Source organism: Urocitellus parryii, chromosome 7, assembly GCF_045843805.1.
Source record: "Urocitellus parryii isolate mUroPar1 chromosome 7, mUroPar1.hap1, whole genome shotgun sequence".
Classification (NCBI taxonomy): Eukaryota; Metazoa; Chordata; class Mammalia; order Rodentia; family Sciuridae; genus Urocitellus; species Urocitellus parryii.
In genome coordinates, this window is record NC_135537.1 from 150,478,070 (window position 1) to 150,499,464 (window position 21,395).

Consider the following 21,395-nt stretch of genomic DNA (forward strand, 5'->3'; position numbering starts at 1 on the left):
AATTTCTGTCTGTTAAAACCAGAGTACATGGCAGCTAAAATGAACAAATAATGAGAAACAAAAGAGTAATTTCTCTTTCTGGTGCTTTTTTTTTTTTTTTTTTTTGGTGCTGCTGAAGATGGAATCCAATGCCTTGCACAAGGCAGGCCTGTACCTCAGCCCTCTCCAGGATCCTTTCTTTGACTTAATACATATTACCCCTCCAGTCCTATTTTCAAAGCATGAAATCCCCAGACTAGGGCAATCCCATAGGTGCCATTTAGCAGAGTGTAGCTGCTGATTCCAGCATAACAAAAGATACCATGGTGGTGGCTCTTTCATGCAAATAAATGAAGACTCTGAAATTCTGGTTGTGGTGGATTTGGCAAGGCTGTCAGTTGGAAGAAGCTAAAAGGAAGTAAAAAATCAAAACGCTCAAAAAATGGACACAATTTTGGAATGATCAAAGATGTCTTTATAAAGTTTTTCCATGACTTCATTCTAAATATACAGGTTAAAAAATGGTGTCAGCCCATTCGTGAGACACCAACCAGATTTTCCTTTATACTGTCTCAAAATTTAAAGATCAATATCCCCAGCGGGTATGCAATGCATCATAAAATGGCCTTTTTGAGGGTGGGAGAGGAAGTTTGGGCAGAATGGCATATTAAATTGTACCATGATAGACATGCAAGACTGTTATCCAATCTATGTAATTTATATACATGTTGATGACTTAGAAAAACAAAGCAATCATTTCTGACAAGCCTAAAAAGCTTGACATATTTAACATACTTAGGAACTGTTTGTGTGGAGGGAATTCTCTAATCGTACCATGTGGGCCTTTTGAAAGTAACAAATAGAAGGCCAGTTTCTGTTAGGTTTGCGACTGAACATCTCATTCCACCCTAATAAAAGAACAATTCGAACTGGATTGAGGGTGGATACCTTAACACATAAAGGAAAAGTATGTCAGTGCAAAATATGGACTAAACTGCTTTCAGGAAAAAAGTTTTTAAAATTGATACTGGTTGGAAAAGGGAATTTCCCTTCCTGGTTTGGAGTCCTCCCAATTTAAAGCAGAACCCATCCATTCTAATTTGTGCAGTTAAAAACTTTCTCTGCTTATTTAGTTTTCTCCTCAGAGTTCAACCGCTGCTGGATTCGTTTGGCATAACTTTGTGCCATAGAGTTAATGATAGACAGGATAAAGTAACACACCATCACCACGACCAACTTCTCGAACATCCAGGACAACCAGTTTTCTCCCTGCAGGAAGAAATGCAGAAGGATTCACGTGACAAAGGTTTCATTTGTTTAACAGTAAAAAGGGGATCATCTACCATATTTTAAGCAAAATGATGAGAATTTGAAGCTTATAACTTACAAAGCCTAAACAGCTACCCAGAACTCTACACTCCAACCAGGGCTTTTTACACTTGGCCACAGAGATTTTGCTTTGTTGGATGAAGTCAATGTTGATTTATACAGTTTAGAATGATCTTGAATAATTGCCTTCTGTTCCCTAAAGCTGCCTTGCAGACACTTGCTGAGTACTGTCAAGATGGTTAAAAAGAGTTTTGTTCTGGGAAAGAGAGCTGTTTTTAAGATATAAATTTAAGTCATGCTTGGACAATTGAGGGCAGCAAAGGGCCACATGAAAAAACAAGCGCTCTTCCTTGCAATTTCCCATTTCAGGTTATTGCTTACTCATCCTCTTCTAGTCATTTCCCCTTGTTTCAGAACTATTTACAGAAAAGGCAGGCTTAGTTTAAGTTAATGTCTTCAAGTTCATCTATGTTATAAACCTTGGTTTATTTTTAAAAAATCATTTTCTCACGACTGAAATGAAAAACAGCAGGAAGACATTTAAGTTACCTCACTTAAGTCTAATACTTTGCTACGCTGTAAATTTTAACTTTTTAATCCAGTAGAGAGGTATATACCTAATAAGTCATTTAAGATCAGGCAACAACTGATTCTACATAACTGAACCATTATTTTCTATTAGCCCTAGGCTTGTTTTTGGAAGATGCCCAAGAAGTAGTTATACTTTTTTTGTCTGATTTAAAACAAAGACTATTTCCCAGGAGAAAGTACATGGCAATTCAACTTCTGTAAAGGAAACTGGCAAGCAAATCTCACTCTGTCGAAAAATGTGAGAACTGTGAATCTAATTTCAGCCTGAAACTGCACGAGGGAGAAGAACCACGAATAAATTCTCACCTGTGGTGTGCCCATTTCACTTTTGTGGTGAAGCTTCTGCCGCTGAGCTTCCAGGTATTCCTGGAATGGCTTCTGCAGAGACGGACCTATGCCGGGGACAGCACTGGAAGCAGGGTACAGAAGCCCAAGGCAAAGATACATTTGGGAAGAAAAGCAAGAGAGATGTTAAAGAAATTCCACTTACCGCCTGGACTCAAAAAGCAGGGACTAGATAAAAAAAGGAACAAAATACAATAATGAGTCGTCAAAATCTTGTGAACTCTTTTAGTGGATAAAAATTCTTCCTTCAAACAACTCTTTAAGGTAGAAAAATCTCTTAACATGTCTTGGAGAAACTAAGAGTTAGTTCTCACAATGAGGCCAGTTCAGCTGATACTGCACACTGGTATGGTACAAAGAATAAAATGAATGACTTCTGAGAAGTCCCACATTTATCACCACCAGTTCCTGTAAGAACTGGTTTGAACCGATTAATAAGGAAATGACTTATGCTTGTGTCATCCCCAGTTAAAAAAGAAACTGCCCGCCCTCTCTCTGACTTGTCCCATCTTCTCAGAGTGGGCGGTACGTTCTCAATCTAAGTCCTTATTAGGACAATCCGTGCATGCGTCATCCTTATCCAAAAAGAATGCATTAGCAAATTTGGGAGGCACCTCCCCCTAGTCAGAAGTCAGTGATTAACAAAGGAACAAAGAAGGAACTATGAACCTTGAATCATTTCGTGGTTTATGGTGGACGGATTGCACAGAAACTCCTGTACATTACTAAACAACTTGTTCTGAGATGACTGGGATAGCAATCTCTGATAAGGCTCTGTACTCCGAGCTCCCTCTCACCCAGAATATGCGGAGGCAGTGCTGTTAAACCGGTTTGGCAACTGCAGATCCTGTTTTAGACACGCTCACAGGCATTTTTAAAATGGTAACTTAGGGCAGCTTAGAAAATCAAACATCACAATCTCTTTTCTAGGGCCATTAAAAGGGCATTTTAAAATATACTTCCCTAAAAGTATATGGAATCACATTAACTTCATCTGTTTTCTAGAAAAATACAGTTGCTGTCTTTTTTAAAAAAAAAAGAAATAAATAAAAAGCAGAGGAATCAAAGAAAAAACTTTTTTCCTTCAGCAATTGTATTTACCAGATGCTAACAAATTCTTAACTCTTGGCTATTTTTTTTCTTTGATCCTATTATCTCCACCACCAAACACTCAAAGGAGTGTTTAGACTCCATGTTATTATGGAAAAACTAAAAAGAAAGTACAAGAAATAGTCTATGCCCACAAGAAACTTAAAATTACTATGAGAATTCAAAATTCTCTCTCTCACACACACACCAAATACAGATTCGCAAACAAAAGATGTGCAATACTAAATATTTGGTACAGAAATTAGTTATATGTTAAAGAACTGGAAGGAGAAAGGACAGAACAGTATGGGATGGAGTGGTCCAAAAAGTCCTTTAGTGAGCATTGAAGGAGGTGTGGAAAAGGATTGAACAGACATTTATAGTAAAGGTGAAGGAAGAGGCCAGAAGAGCTATGATAAATATCAAAGATGGAGAAGTCTCCATCTCCATCTTGGTCTCTAAGTGACCTCTAAATGGCATTATGATCTCAAGGTGGTAGGCCATAAGAGCTGTGTTGTATATCATCAATGTTTCTAACTACAAAAGGCAAGGATAGGATAAATATTTTTTAGAGGAAAGATTTACCTTAGTAGTCCAACATTTCCTTATGTAATATATAGCCGGGATGCAAATAGCTCAACCATTTACACTAGAAATAAACCAGATAGGGCTGGGGTTCTGGCTCAGTGGCAGAGTGCTTGCCTAGCATGTGTGAGGCAATGGGTTCGATTCTCAGCACAGATAAATAAAAAATAAAGGCCCATTAACAACAATAAAAATAACAAGTAAATAAAAGTAGTTAAGATAGATAATTTAAAAAAAGAAATCAGATGAATAAAAACAAACAAAAACTCCAGCAAAATACAGGCATAAAAAGACTGGTTTCAAAACCAGCAGATGTATAAGAACTATTTTTTTCCAAGTCAATTCATTCATCTTAACATTAATACTCTATGTCATCATTTTCAACTACCAATGAGAGCTGGGGTTGTAGCTCAGTGGCAGAGCACTTGCCTAGCACATGTGAGGCACTGGGCTCAATCCTCAGCACCACATAAAAATAAGTGAATAAATAAATAAAATAAGGTATTGTGTCCTTCTACAACTAAAAATACTCAAAAAACAAGCAAAAATTACCAAGGATAGCTACAGTTAAGTAATTTAGAGAATGCAAAATTTAAGATCTCAACGTTAGAAAGATTCTAATTTGTTGTTGTTGAGCCTAGTGAGGAAGGAACTGGAAACAATCATTCCCGATTCCCTTGAAAATAATTTGAAGAGATAAATGATTTGCCATTTTAAGTCCATTATAAGTATAAGAGATACACTTGAGCTGTTCTTTTACAGGCCACTGTTCAATCACATGGTGTGCAAGTTTCAAATAATTATTCTGGGGCTAATGCTGAGATACATCTATCAAAATGCTATGTTTTATATGCTTTGGGATGTTTTGTTAGTGTAGGGGATATACATAGATTTCTACAAGAGACTAGGAAAACAACTGAAAATAAATAAGTTTTAGTTGAGAGTGGTGGCATACAAATGTAATCCCAGCTGAGATGGAGTATCACAAGCTTGAGACCAGCTTGGGTAACATAGAGAGACCCTATCTCAAAAATAAAAAACAGCTGGGTATGGTGGCGCATATCTGTAATTACAGTTAAGGCAGGAGGAGTGAGGCCCAGTCTCAAAATTAAAAAATTAAAAGGACTGGGGATATGGGGTCAGTGGTTAATTCCCTCTGGGTTTAACAAAAAACAGAAACAAACAACCCATTTTTTTCAGTTTCTGTGTGGTACTGGGTATTGAACCCAGGAGTGCTTAACCATTGAGCCACACCCTAGTCCTTTTAAAATTTTATTTAGAGACAGGGTCTCACTGAGTTGCTTAGGGCTTTGCTAAATTGCTAAAGATGGTTTTGAATTCACACTCCTCCTGCCTCAGCCTCCCGAGGATTATAGGAATTATAGGCATGTGCTACCACTGCAAAACACCACAGTTTTAGTAGCAACATATTAAAACTGAGACTATCATGAACAAATAAATGATCTGAATTAATCTAAAAGTTAACACATTTGGAATTTAGGTCTTAAGTGCTATAAATCCAATTATTTGTCAATCTCTGAATCTTTTATTATGTATTCATCAAAACTTTAGTTCTAATTTAATTTCTCCATCTCTAAAAACAACAGTGTAAGTTACTGAGGGCTCAGTTTACACAAAACATTTTTATACTGAAGTTTTCTTAATAATCATTAAAGTTATTTCAATAATGGAGCAGACAAAAATTAGAATTACAGCTGTCAATCTTAATATGCATATAATGTGAAAAATAACAGTTTGTAACCTGTCCCTCAAGTTGTTTTCAAGCAGCAGTCCAGAAGCAAGAGTCCATTCTGACACTGATGATTAACTTAAAAAGTACATATTTTGGGGCAGGGTGGGGAAGGGACACACCTACATCATAGTTCACTGGCTTTTTACATTTGGTTTAGGAAACAACCTAAATGTCATGCTCTAAAAGCCATTAAATTCATAGCAATTCTATGCATTTGGCTAAGAACTCTCATGTCTCAGTGAGTGAGTAAAGTCCTATTTGCCATTGCCATTTGGTTTTGATTAAGTTCAAAGAATTGAGGCTTTGTGATATAGGAAACATGCAGTTGGAGAACAAACACAGGAAGAACTATTTTGCAGTCAGCAACTGAACTAAAACATACATAAAAGAGCCTCTTAAATAGCTACTTACTCTAGGTGAGAATGTTATAAAGAAAAACAAAAAAGGAAAAAAATTGATCTCTGATTTTCCTTGTAGATTTCCAACTTGGTGGGTAAAAAATCTTTGTGGGTAGCAGGTAGCATCTTGGTATTTTTATTCTTGGCAGAAACCAAAAGCAAATACAATATCAAAAACCAAATTTCCAACAAATTATTCTAGTGACAGTTCTTCAATTTGGTTACTGATTAAAAAAAAATAATAATAAAAAGAAAAAAAACCCTAGAAATGGTAAAAAGGTGGTGGTGGTGGGGGAAGAAAGACAGGCAGACAAATTACAAAATTCCAAATCCATTTAGAGTTCAAAAATCAGTTTCATGGGCACAACTGTTTACCATGCTCACATATTTAAGTGTCTGTTAGAATAGACTCAAGACAAACTACTTTGCAAACTTAATTATTGTTTAAAAAAAAAGTCCATTCAAAATAACATTTGGGGGCTGGGGATGTGGCTCAAGCAGTAGTGCGCTCGCCTGGCATGCGTGCGGCCCGGGTTCGATCCTCAGCACCACATACAAATAAAGATGTTGTGTCTGCCGAGAACTAAAAAAGAAATAAATATTAAAAAAAAAAAAATGAAAAAAAAAAAACATTTGGGCAAAATTCTGTCAGCACTAAATAATTTGCAAACAAAATCTCTTATTTTTCTACAATTTTAAATATATACATTACTCTGCTTCTGGAAATCACTGATATAAATTATAAGAAATCTATAATTTCTTCCTTAGGGAAGTTTGCATTATTCTCTGTACTCACAAATGCCAAAACATCTTCTCAAGGAAGTAACACAATTGGCAGAGGGTATACAGACACTGGGTGGAGGGATAACTGTTTTTCATAATCTATCAATTTTTATTTATTGGTTAATGTGGAACACACACTCATTCCAAGCATGCATAGAGTTTATTGGTCATCATTATTCCTGTTTTTTAAGGGACTCCTTTCAAATTGTGTCTTAAACATGTTAGTTCACCACATATAAAAAAACAACATTTGATTTACTTTTAATCTCTTTTCCATCAGGAGAGTGTCATCAAACTAGGTTTTATTATTAGAAAATAGCTGAAATTTTCCTTAAACTGGTCATGATTCTGTTTGGATTTTTCTAGTCAGATGTCTTCTGTGTTAATTTATCTTCATGAAACTAGGTGATGTACTTAATTTTATTTTATTTTTTTGGTACTGAGGATTAAACCACAGGTGCTTAATCACTGAGCTAAATCCCCAGCTTTTTTTTTTTTTTTTTTTTTTTAAAGAGACAGGGTTTCCATAAATTACTGAGGCTAGCTTTGAACTTGTGATGCTCCTGCCTCAGTCTCCCAAGCCTCTGGGATTACAGGGGTCACTGTGCCTGGCCTTTCTTTTTTATCTTTTGAACGTGACTACTAAAGAGCTGATATAAGGAATGAATGAATATCAGTGTTTCAACTTCTTTGCTGTTTCTTGTGAATGCATTATTAGTATTATCTTCATTCTATTATTCTATTCTATTATGTCTTTTTAAAATAATTTTTCAATATTTATTTATGTTTTTTAGTTCTTGGCAGACACAACATCTTTATTTTATTTTTATGTGGTGCTAAGGATTGAACCCAGCGCCCTGCGAAAGCCAGGCAATCTCGATATCACTTGAGCCACATCCCCAGCCCCTTCTATTATGTATTAATATGAACATTTTCAAGCCTATGTCTGTTTTGTGAAGGTTAGTTAAAACTAGGTATGATAACCTATAAATCTGATTGATAGAGTACAGAAAACACAATAAACTGCAATATGCTAAAAGTGAACAAAGAAAGAGAAGGACTCACAGTAAGCCCCTTTTGTAGTGTGGAAAGAATTCTTGCCCTGAAGTATCTTTGTATTCCCCATGACACGTGATCTTCCGACACGTGGACTGAGGGAGTGCCCATAAGACATCCTCAATGTACGTATAGTCATATAATGTTTTAATGTATTATTACCACAATAAAGTTATATGCATTACAAAAATATACAAAAAAGAAAATAACATAAATGAAAATAAAAAGAACATCTATTATTTTATTATCATCTGACAGTAGTGACCATTGGTTTAGATCATGAAGCTAAACTACAACAACAGGTGTAAACATTATACCCTGTTCCCAAAAGGTAAAAATCATCTTAAGGCTTAGTTAGCAGACTAACTCAATGTAAGACTATTAAGTAATATAACAGAGGGGAAAAAGCTATTTCTACAAAAATGGTTGTCTACTTTTCTCTCATTCTTCTAATGAGCCTTTACAGTCTGTAGAGTCAAACCTCAAGAGACTAGAATTTTGTGTCCACAGCTAAAACTTTTAATTATGTTCTGAATAAATATCAGGGCTTTAAGAATTTCCTCGATTGAATGAGGGCCCCTGTATGTAAATCAATAAATCAAATTTATCCTCTGGCTCCAGTGAATTCTGTCATTTGAGATTTGGCCGAGGAACATAGAAATAAAACCCTAAACAGAAAATGTTTCTCTTCCAACTGAAACCAAAAGACTCCTGCCCTGAAGAGAATGAATTTTACATTTAAGATTATAGTGGGATGTATTTTCAGGGATGAAATAAAAGCCCTTCCCCATTCTACTCTCATCACATGCTGATATGCCTTCTGTGCAAAAGAGGTGATCACAGTGTGGCAAAAGTTCAGCAACAAGATGAAGCAGCAATTCTGTTTGTTGTTAACAGTCTGGTATATAATTCTCTTTTTTTAGACATGTGTATTTTAGTCAAACATTGTAGAGTTAAATTTTCCTCCCCACACTCCAGGCAGTGATCTAAACAGGCTTAACGGTTAGTATTTTAATGAGTTGTCATTTCCTGTCTGATAAAGATTCTCACAGTATTTAACCACCAGTTTCTCTGGGGACCAACCAATCCTAGAGCTCTGCTCATAATGACTCAGAATAGACCTCAGACTCCTGGCCTGACTCAACAATGATAGATTATCCTCTACATGAAAATGTCTTCCTCCTAAATTGGACAGTTCAGGAAGGGTGGGGGTAGTTTATGGTGCAATTTTCTGAAAAAGCCAAAGGTCACCTCATACCAACTCTCATTAATATTTATAGACTACCCATCTTTCCCTTAGAACTTAACGGAGACAGGGGGGGGAAGACAATTGTTACCTAATCAATCCGGGAATAAGAATATGAACTGGTGCTAACTGAAAATCAACCTATACGTTAACCTAGTTAACCTAGTAAAAATAAGATCTAATAATTCTGTGTGACTGGAATGAAAGTGTCATTACCATTTAATTTAATACAGAATATGAATCTTTGAAGCTGATACTGTTAGGAAAAATTGGTAGCCTATTCAAATCAAGTTCCTTTATATCCTTAGAACTTAGAAGAGCACCCCAACATAAAATATATTCAGGATCAAAATTATATACTATATTATGTACTATAGTGGAAAATCTAGGAGCTTCTTATATATGTTGGTAGTCTCTGGCACCTTCTAAAATTCTTTGTGATTCAACCTCAGGGTTTGAGATTAAAACATCTTGAATTTCATTTGCATCTGTGCCCCTTTAAATGATTAAAACCTCTTTTGTACTCAATTTAGTCCATTGTGTGCAGAGTGGTAATATAAACATGATACCTCCGTTTCCTCATGGCTAGGTAGAAGGAAGACCACTGCTTTATCCAGAAACATCAGGTGTATGATTATTACTGCCTCACAACAAATTTTGATCACAAAAGAATCTGCAATCTCCCTTGCTTTTGAACATTTCAAATTGTTTTCTATAATCAGAATGAATTTAAGACCTTTTTATAATTAGCAACCACTCTTTGAAATAAGCTATCATTGAAGAGCAGCTCCAGAAAACAGAACCTTGTTTTAAAATGCAGACCTGTGCAGCAGGAACCAAGCAGGCACTGGTGTTAATGAATGAGGCCAGAGCTAAAGGAGCATTCTGTAAGACGCAAGTAAAACTGATGGACTGACAAAAACAAAACTCTGTTCAAAGTCGACTGATTTCACCTCCAGCAACTAAGGAGGCTGAGACAGGAGGATCACACATTTGAGGCCAGCCTACACAATTTAGCAAGCCCTGTCTCAAACAAAACAAAACAAAACATCCAAACAATAACAATAATCAAAACAGCAGAGTTTTCAGAATTTTAAGTTTAAGATGAGACAGTAATGAGTGTTTACTGGCCTTGAGATCACTGAAAATGGGATAATGATAAGTGTACCCTGAAAAGTAACAGTAATGTCTGGAATTCAACCTAAGATTAATTATTTGAAAGACTGGAAAGGCAGAAAATCACTACCTGCAAGTAGAAAACTAGGGGGAAAAAGTCTGTGTTCTTTGCTTTGAAGGAACATCAATCTAGTAGGTGCTAGGAGAAAGAAAGAAAATGCATTTAAACCCAGAGCACTAACTGTAACAGCAGCAGTGATCAGCCACAGCAGTGCCCAGGCTGATAAACGTGAACAAGAATGTGGAAAGAATTTATGTTATCAAATTCAAATAGCTGCTGTCTGAGACTGGCACTTTAGCTCAAACTCCAACCTCCAACGGGGACAGATAGCCCACTGTAGCACTGCCTCCATGTCCTCCTTCTCCATTCTACATCGTAGAATTTTCACTTTCAGTTTAAGGATGAACTGATTAAAAAGGATAATCAACCCACATGGTTTTTCATTCTCTCTTCATTCATCTCTTACCATTTATATAAAATTAACTTCTCTGTGCCTTGGTTCCCTCTACTACCCAGTAGTAGTACCTCACAGGTTTTGTTATACATATTAAGTTAAAAAAATTAATAAGGCATCTGGTACAGGGGTGCTTACTAAATGTTAATTTGCTTTCCATAGCCTTCCTTACTTTTTTTTTCCATTTGTATTTTCTATCTCTAGCTTTTTGCTAGTCTTTCCCTTGGCCTAAAACACACAGTGGTTTCTCCCCTGTTAACAAGTGAATAAATGCATTTAGTCAACAAATATTTATAGAACAATTAAAATGTGACAGGAATAACCTTGGCCTGCCTTTTCCTTTACTCCACAGTTTCATGTAATCCAATATAAATGTGTTTTAGTTTTGATCATTCTGAAATGCTCTAATTATGGTCAACAGTAACTTCCTAATTCAATGTCTACTTCTCTCTCATCTAACAGTCAAATTATACTAACTTTTAATATCTATGACAAAAACATAGAAGGACTAAGTATCAAAGGAGAAGGATACATAAACTATCATAGACGTGAAAGGCAAGAAATTTTCCTAAACTGCAGAAGAAGGTTATGTTAAAATTAGAGTACATAACTAAGTACCAGCAGTTGGGATCTTAAAGCCCTTAGTATCCTTTTATTAGATAATATAAATGTTTGGGTTCTACACTTCCATAACTTTTCTGATTATTTCATAATGATCCATGTCAGAGAATCAGGTACATGAAGCATTTTATATTTTAAAATGAAAGGATATATTTTCTTTTTGTAGGAGAAAAAGTCCAGGTTCACAAAGCTCATTCTGACTGCTCTTCATGGTAGTAAGGAAAATGAAACAACATTCAGATTCAAGCACTTAATTACTTACTGGTTGAAATGATCTCTCTTACCACGGGCAAGCACTACTCTGAGGTCAAACATCAAGTTAACTCAGAAATAGGAGACAGCAAAGAAGAGCATGGAACATTCTGTATCTGGTAAAAGTTCCTGTTCCAGCCAACCCCATCCCCCATCCCCCATCCCTCCAGTTCAATGATTGAGTTATGGAAACTTTTCTTGTGTGGTAAAACTGGGGACTTTGTCTTCCAATAAGATCCTGGCAACCTGACAATGAGCCAATGTTCTGCATATGGTTTGTTGCGAGTCACATGCTTAATGTTATTTTCTGGGAATTCTTATCCTGTATTTGGTGAGAATACTGGAACATGTCATTTTAATTATAATTTTTAAAAACTATCTGCACGTCTCTCTCAATGGAGGAAGTCTAAAATTAAAAATTAGATTTAAATCATAATTAAAAAAATAAAAAAAGACCATCACAAATGTAACACAGCCTTTAAGTTCTAAAATTTCTTTGGTTTTATCTCCTGACTTATTTCAAAGAGTGAAAAAACATTACATGCCTAATCTTTTTTTACAGAGCATTTTCTCTATCTACCTGCTAAACATACCATAAACCAGAAGGCTAATACCTAAAACCTCTTTCAGAATATATAATTGATTTATTACATTCTTCAGATTTACATGTATAATTAGATCAATCCTTTGATATATAAAAATAATAAGGACATCTTCCCTTAAATCTAAAGATACTAGCAACTACTTTTTAGAACTATCCAAAAAATATATCTATTAATTATTTCTAATTGGGAGAAGGCCTATATTCAAACTCTGGAATATTAGGATTGTCAAACAATGAATGATATATTATGCTAAAAATACCATAAACTGAAGGCTTGCTTAGGGTATCATATTTAGGTAGGCCACTCCATACATACATTGAGAATAGAAGCCCTTAGAAATATTTGTCAACATAGCACTTGAATCTCTGTAAAACACTATACCTAATTACCAGAGACATAACTATCAACAGTAACCCTTCCATGTTACTTGGGGTCAGGGGTGGAATGGGGTGGAGAACAGGCTGGCCTAGCAGGCTGCAGGCACACCTGAGGGATTAGTTTGCCCAAATTTGGCCCTAGACAAAAGTAAGAAATAGGGTATATCCTATGTCTTATTTCAATCTTGTGCTCTTTTTAAATTTTTTTTAACAAATATTTATTTTTTAGTTGAAGTTGAACACAAGAACTTTGTTTTATTTACTTATTTTTATGTGGTGCTGTGCTGAGAATTGAACCCAGGGCCTTGCACATGCCAGACAAGCACTCTACCGCTGAGCCACAACCCCAGCCTTCAATGTCTCTTTTTATTCATCTCTTCCTCTTCTGAGTTGTTGCTTTCATCATTCTCATAGGTTCTTTCCTATGCCCTCATTCATATTGCAGTAAGTAACGCTCATAGGATCTTGGGTGTGATGGTGCACAAGTTGGGAGGCTAAGGCAGGAGGATTGCAAGTTTGAGGCCATCCTCAGCAACTTGGCAAGATCCTGTCTCAAAATAAAAAATAATAAGGACTGGGGATAAAGTGGCAAAGAAACCCAGAGTTCAAGCCCTAGTAACAACAACAAAACAAAACAAACCTCTCTGAGCCAATCTTTAATTAGAAGTAAACAGTAATAATAAATAAGATAATAATTACAAAGGGCCCACTATGTTCAAAAAATAGTTTCCTCAAGAATTATTTACATAATCTCTGCTGAAAGACTGTCCAGATTAAGGACATTTTAGTGATTAAAAAGTAAACTAACAAGGAGAGATAGGCTTTCCCTCAATCTTCTAGGTGACAATAAATAGAAACTTTGGAAAATGAGACTTTGTGAACACAGGCATTATCAAATTTGAGACAAAAGGCATTTTAAAAAACATGCTGTGGAATGTTAACTCACTTGATATGAGTATGTTTCAACTAAACTGTAAAATATTTGATTCCAGAACATTTAAAATTGTGACTGGAGCTGGAAATGTTGTCAGTGGCCTTCGGAACTGGAGAAGAAATGGTACTCAAAGAAACATGCTTGGAAGAACAGCAACTAGAAGCATATACAGAAAGAAGTTAAATAACTGGCCTGTGGCAGAGTTCAAATCTAGATTTTTTTTTTTGTCCAAAGTCTATGCTCTTTTCATTATACCACTCTCTAGCTGTCCTTACTCTTGGACTCATTTTTTTTATTCTTTCTTGCCTTAATATCTTACTTTTACTTTAAATTTGAAACTGATGCTGACCTTTTTCTTGCTTTTCTTTTGATTTTTTTTTTCTCTACCATTTATCACTCCCTTAATTGTGGTCACATATTTTTAAATATTCTTCAAAAGACCACATTCCAAATTTTACTAGTTTAGTTTGATGATTATGCTATGCTATTTGGAGTTTTAACAATGTAAAGGGGAGAACAAACAAAGAAGTTTCTACAGTAAGTTAGAGGCAGTACTTTCAGCTCAGGTCAACAATTGGATCTTTTCACTCTCTCTCTGTTTTTTTCCTGTGGTGCTGGGCATCGAACCCAGGGCTTCACACATGTGAGGCAAGTATTCTACCACTGAGTTACATCCCTAGCCCAACAACGGATCCATTGATTCAATCCAAATATTCTCTTTTCTGAAATGAGTTGCTGATATATTTATTGTGATATAAAATAACAGATTTAGGTCTATTAAAAAACCATTCTTGGTGCTGGGCATGGTGGTCCACGCCTGGGTATGAGGTACTTAGGAGATTGAGGTAGGAGGACCAGGATTTAAGGGCCAGTCGTACCAGTCTAAGCATCATACTGACAACAATGTCTCAAAAAAAAAAAAAAAAAAGAGAGAGAGAGAGAGAAAAGAATTCTCTTTAAAAGTTAACATTCATTTTAGGTTTGATGAATACATTTATTTATGTATTTATTATTTTGCTTATTATTTGCTACTTAGATAAACAGACAAAGGTTTATTTAGGAAAGCAGAGACACGTGAGGAAGAATATGGGCCATCTCCAGAGGGAGAGACAGCTGAATTAAATGACTGATTGATTGATTTAGTGGTAATAAGGATCTGGCCCAGAAACTCACACATGATAGGCAAATACTACCACAGAGCTACACCCATAGCCTTATTTCTTTTAAAATATTTATTTATTTTTTTAGTTGTAGTTGCACATAATACCTTAATTTATATGCGGTGCTGAAGATTGAACCCAGGGCCTTGCAAATGCTAGACGAGCATTCTACTGCTGAGCCACAACCCCAGCCCCATAGCCTTAATTTTTGATATTCATTTAAATCCTTGTATTTAAAAGCATTTCCTATTTCTAAATGTAGGAAAACAAATCATGTCATGTTCAATTGCAGAATATGATTAACAGATAATATTATTACAATACTAAAAAAATACCTTTTGACATCTGATCATAAAGTATTACTATCACTTGCCAAGTCTGATTATTATTATTTTGTAGGACATTATAACACATCTTCTGAAAATGATTAAAGACTAGACATCAAAATGGGTGCACCCCTGCAATCCCAGCAACTCGGGTGGCTGAGCCAGTACGAGCCCTGCCTCAGCAGTTCGATGAGAACCTAAGCAACTTAGCAAGATCCTCTTTTAAGTAAAAATCAAAAAGGGCTGGGGATGTAGCTTAGAGGTAAAGTAGCTCTGGGTTCAATCCCTAGTCCAAAAAAAAAAAAAAAAAAAAAAAAAAACAACAACAACAACATGACACCAATCCTCTAATTCAGTAAAAATCTGAATCCAGTAGGTCTAGAATATATTAGAACAACTTTATGGAAAATCATCTTTCAGAGAAAAGAATCACTGGAATTTTCTGAGGGACAATATTAGGAAAAATTTTAAAAAAGGAACTTGTGTTTCAAAAAATATAACATGTTCTAACTTAACTATTGCCCTAAAATTAAAGGTACTTTTATTTCTATTTACTGTTGATAAATAATATAATTTCTTAGAAATTCCCAAAGGTGGGTAAATAAACAAAGGAATCCAGATTATACAAAGAACTTATTAATTTTTATTGGCTAGATCTTTATTTGGACAGCACGTATTCATTTATTCAGCAGATAATTTCTGAGCACCTGCTATGTGTAAATCAAGATGACAGGTGCCCTGAACATAATAGAGAACAAAAATAGACAAGGTCTCTGCCATTAAGAAACTATTATAAGTTAGGAGTAAAAACAGTGTTAATACACCCACAAACATAAATGTAAAACTGTAACTAATAGTACATGCTGTGGTACAAAGAGATCCCTGGTAAAGGAGAATTTGATCAAGTCAGGGAAGGTTTTCTGATAAGGCAATAGTTGAATCTAAAGGACAATATCTAGGTCAGTAATTTTCAATGAGGGTAGACAGGTTTAGTGGCCACATAACACTTGGTAATGTCTGGAATTGTTTTGTTGTTGTTTTTTCTTTTTAAATTTTAGGTGCTGGACATTGAACTCAAGGCCTCATGCTAGGATGTGTTGTACTACTAATCTACCACTTAACTCCCAGAATCATCTTTTCTTTAAAAAAAAAAAAAAATATATATATATATACACACACACACACACATAAATATACATACATACACACATATACATGGGGAGTATACTTAGGTGTGCTTTACTACTGAGCTATGTCCCCAATCCTTTCTATTTTTTTTATTTTGAGACCTCAGTCTAAATTGCTGAGGCTGGCCTTGAACTTGTGGTCATCCTGCTTCAACCTCCCAAAGTCTTGGGATTATAGGTGGTATGTCACCGTGCCTGGCTGAATCATTTCTGATTGTTAGGATTGAACAGTACCAGTAGATATACTAGATATACTGTGGACATCTAGGACAAAGATGCTACTAAATATCTTAAAAGTGCACAGGACAGTTTTTCACAATAGTTATCTGGCTTAAAATGTAAACAGTGCCAAAGCTGTGAAATTTTGAACTAGGCAAATAAAAAAGCAAGGGACAAAGAATGATCAGTGACGGAGACTCAAGTATTGCCAAAATGGTTTCATTAGAGGAGACAGATGATAATAGGGTTTATAAATCTTGTCAAGGAGTTTTAGCACTATCTTAAGAATTAAGAGAAAACAAGTGAAGGGTATCAAGAAGCAGAGTTGAGGGATGAAGACAGTGGTAGCAGCAGCTTTTAAATTAAAATTTCGGGGCTGGGGATGTGGCTCAAGCCGTAGCGCGCTCGCCTGGCACGCGTGTGGCCCGGGTTCGATCCTCAGCACCACATACAAAAACAAAAGATGTTATGTCCTCCGAGAACTGGAAAATAAATATTAAAAAAAAATTCTCTCTCTCTCTCTCTTTAATAAAAAAAAATAAATAAATTAAAATTTCAAGGTTAGTGATTGTATTACAGTGAACAGATTGGAAAGGAGTAGAACTGGATGTGTAAATCAGATAGGAAGTTCAGTAACATAACTTCTTTTTTTAAAAATTTTTATTGTTGGTTGTTCAAAACATTACATAGTTCTTGACTTATCATATTTCACACATTTGATTCAAGTGGGTTATGAACATAACTTCTTAAAAACTCTAAAGCCTGGAGAAACAGAAGGTGATAGTGCTGAGGATACAGAAGTAGCTAAAAAACTTCCTTCTATAAATGTTCAGTTTGGAAAAAGGAGAATCAAAGAAAGTGGGTGCCTTGCGCATGGTCACTTTACAATGTGTGGGTAGTGTGGTAGTGTTTTTTTAGAATTCTCCAAAGTGGGGCAGTAATCTCTAAGAGTGGATGAAATGTTCTCGTAGTATTTAAAAAATAAGGGGCAATAATATTCCTTCTTTTTCTTTGAATGTGATGTATGGTGACAAATAAAACACTTTATCTCTAAGGATTCGGGCAGCAAAAAAATTGGAGTAATTAAATTTTAATGTATAAGTTATAATCCACATATAATCAGAAATTCAGAATCAGTGTCTGGCTCAATTGAGTATATTCACAAGAACATATTTTTCCTTAATTACTAAAGATGAGCTATAGGGGCTGGGGATGTGGCTCAAGCGGTAGCGCGCTCGCCTGCCATGCGTGCTGCCCGGGTTCGATCCTCAGCACCACATACCAACAAAGATGTTGTGTCCGCCGAGAACTAAAAAATAAATATTAAAAAAAAAAAAAAATTCTCTCTCTCTCTCTCCTCTCTCACTCTCTTTAAAAAAAAATAAAATAAAGATGAGCTATAAAATATTGTTAAATATATCTTATATATAAAATATGTCATAAAAATAAAAAATAACATCATATATAAGAGTAAATATACTAAAACCAGCTGGGTATAGTAACATAAGCATGTGATTCTACTTACTCAGGAGGCTGAGGCAGGAGGACTGCAAATTGAAGTCCAGACTCAACAGACCGTGTCTCAATAAAAAGGGGAGGCTAGGGATATAGCTCAGTGGTTGTATGCCCTTGGGTTCTATTCCCAGTAATGTAAAATAAAACAAAATCTAATATAAATTTAAATAACTAAAATTTCCATAATGTTTTGTTATATAAGTAGCTTTTAAAATATGAAAATTTATATTAAAACTCATCAAACTGTACTTCAACAGGACACTCTTCTGCCGTGGGGCAGCTATATTTTTAGATGAAAAGAACATCTATTCTGTAAGCAGTGAATTAAAAAAAATAAATTATATGAAAGATACAACCAAAACCCAACAAATTTTGGTTGTATCTCAATTTAGTACCCGATAGCATTCATATTCCAGACAAAGGTTAATTTGATTAACCAAACAAAACAGGTTATTTCTTTACTGTTTTATCAGAGAGAACGCTATAATTTTGTGACATTATCATTTAAATCATGTTAAAAGTGGTCTTATTCACTTCTTAAAACTAAACAAAAAATAAAAGCATTTGATTTACAGCACAATTTTTTGAGAGAAACAATATACTCATACCTGATATATTTCAGTAATGTATCATCCTACTGTGCCTTATTTAATGAAATATTAAAATTTTATGTAAGATTCATATTTAAATTAAATGCAACTGTGTATCTGGCATCTAATTTTGGCTTAAAGTCATAGTGTGTTCAAAAGCACTATTAAACTGTAATGATACACATGTCTTATGTAAAGAGAATTTCTTATTTACTTGGAGGGGTTGAACGTTCAAATGCAAAAGCTTCAAAATAAAGAGCTATCTCAAAAATTCTATTCCAACTCATTTACTTCAAAAACTGAAATTAATATTAGTCCTTAGAAGAATTACTCACCCAATGAAAGCCACCATCTGCTCCACTATGTGTTTGCTGAATGTTATTATAACGAAGATTTTCTGTAAAGAAAACAGCAGTTAAAATAAATACTTAGTCATTAAGAGAACCAATATAAATTCACAATTCTGATAACAGTGTTAAAAAGGTGAGGACCTGCACCTAAATGCAATTTAAAAATTCCTTTAGAAATAAAGAAAAGACACCATTTAATTCAAATGCTACTCACTTTGTATTTTAAAGATGCTTTTCCTTAAGCACGGCTTTAGTCTTACTAGGATACATGACTGTGTGAGGGAAAATATGAGTCATGAAACCCAAGACTGGGAGGGAATACTGGGCATTTGCTTGTTTTATGTATCTCAGAACCCTGTATACAACAGAAGTCACAGGTTCTCATATAGCCCCTACCACTGAAATCAAAGCTGATTACTCCAACAACAGGGGTCTGGACTAAAACTGATCCAGAGGATCTTGAAAAGATTATCCATCCACCTTTCATAGATGGTTTTTGTATAAGCACTGTGAACATTCCATTTCTAGATCCTGAATTAGCTATGGCCTTTTGGGTTTAGGGTTAAAGGATCTAGGACATTTTCAATTTGGTGTTGATGAAGTACTTTCTTTCCATTAAATTAAAGACACTGGAATCTGCGGCTGTGGTTCAGTGGTAGAGCGCTTGTCTCATAAGAGTGAGGCACTGGGTTTGATTCTCAGCACCACATGAAAATAAATAAGATATCGTGTGCATCTACAACTAAAAAAATTTTTAAAAAATGATAAATTAAAGACACTGATACTAATACAAGAAAAGATGCCTTCAGGGTAACAACTAACAGATATTCTCAGATCCACTGAACAAATGTTAATATGAAATACTTACTAGGGATAAAATAAGGCACTGTTAAGGGTTTTCAGGGAACACAATTAGAAGGAGACTTTTTCAAAAACCCTAAAGTTTCCTAATCTTTCCACAAACAGTAGAAAGATGGTAAGTACAGAAATACAATACACATTGCCGGGTATGGTGATACATGCCTGTAATCCCAGCAGCTGGGAAGGCTGAGGCAGCAAGATTGAAAGTTCAAGGCCAGCCTCAGCAATTTATCGAGGCCCTAAAATATCTAGTGAGACCCTGTCTCTAAATAAAATATAAAAAAAAGGGATTGCAGGGGCTAGGGCTCAGCATGCAAGGCCAGCTCAGCCGTAGCGAGCTGGCCTTGCATGCATGTGGCCCGGGTTTGATTCTCAGCACCACATACCAACAAAGATGTTGTGTCCGCCGAGAACTAAAAAATAAATATTAGAAATTCTCTCTCTCTCTCTCTTCTCTCACTCTCTCTTTGAAAAAAAAAAAAGGGATTGCAGGGGGGCTGGGGGTCATGGCTCAGCAGTGGAATGCTCACCTGGCATGTGTGAGACCCACATAAAATGTGTCAGACATTTAAGAACATGTCTCAGCACCACGTATAAATAAATAAAATAAAGGTCTTGTGTCCACTTACAAAAAAAAAATGTATATATATATAAAGGGCAGAGGGTAGAGTGTTTGCCTTGCTTGCATAAGGCTCTGGGTTCAATCCCCAGCATCACACAAAAAAAGGGGGGGGGAGTGGCTGGGGAGCTGGGCATGGTGGTGCACACCTGTAATCCTAGCGGCTTGGAGGGCTAAGGCAGGAGGATCATGAGTTCAAAGGCAGCCTCAACAAAAGTGAGGCACTAAGCAGCTCAGTGAGACCTTGTCTCTAAATAAAATACAAAATAGGGCTGGGGATGTGGCTCAGTGGTTGAGTGTCCCTGAGTTCAATCCGGGTACCAAAAAAAAGGGGCGGGGGCGGCTGGGGATGTGGCTTAGTGGTTGAGCTACACCCTGGGTTCAATTTCAATCCTCAGTAACAAAACACACAAACAAAAAACAATACACACAACAAACATACAGCTATAAATGCAGGCAGTGGTAAAAGAACAACAATATATTATAGCTCAAAGAAAGGAAAGGTCATAGTGGTGTAATTAATTAGGGATTCAGGAAGGTGTTAGATTTATCTTTGGCTTTCAGGGATGGATAATATTTCTTCAACTAAATATGCATAATTCTGGATTCTCTCCAAATTCCTGATAACAAACTCTTTAGTGTTCTGTTACTGTGTATAAAAAATTACTTTAGTCAATGTAACCAAGGGGTTACATTGACACATAAAATGTGTTAGACATTTAAGATATTCTCAGCTCAATTGAAAAATGTTAATGTGAAATACTTACTAGGGATAAAATAAGAATAACAACAATCCTTATATCCACCCAATATAAATCCGAGGAAGTAGGTAGGTTTAGACTAAAGCATATTCAGGTAGAATAAGGCAATGTTATACAAATGGTGTATGATTATTATGAAGCTAACAGGACAATTATTATAGATAGATAGCTTAGCAAGAAAAGCATTAAAAATGGAGGTCCATATAAAATCCAGTTATTTGGCACTATAAATA

At 35.5% G+C, this 21,395-nt stretch overlaps 1 protein-coding gene across 1 annotated transcript in view; it reads right to left on the reverse strand.

Annotated features, from left to right (window-relative positions):
* Positions 1–294: 294 nt before the first annotated feature.
* Positions 295–21,395, reverse strand: part of Vmp1 (vacuole membrane protein 1) — a 115,885-nt gene continuing 94,784 nt past the window's right edge. Inside the window, exons 10-12 of the mRNA XM_077801351.1 lie at positions 18,907–18,968; positions 2,206–2,308; positions 295–1,248 (exon numbers count right to left, since the gene is read on the reverse strand). Coding sequence (XP_077657477.1) covers positions 1,105–1,248; positions 2,206–2,308; positions 18,907–18,968 — 309 coding nt within the window. The 3' untranslated portion in view covers positions 295–1,104. The remainder of the gene's footprint in view (positions 1,249–2,205; positions 2,309–18,906; positions 18,969–21,395) is intronic.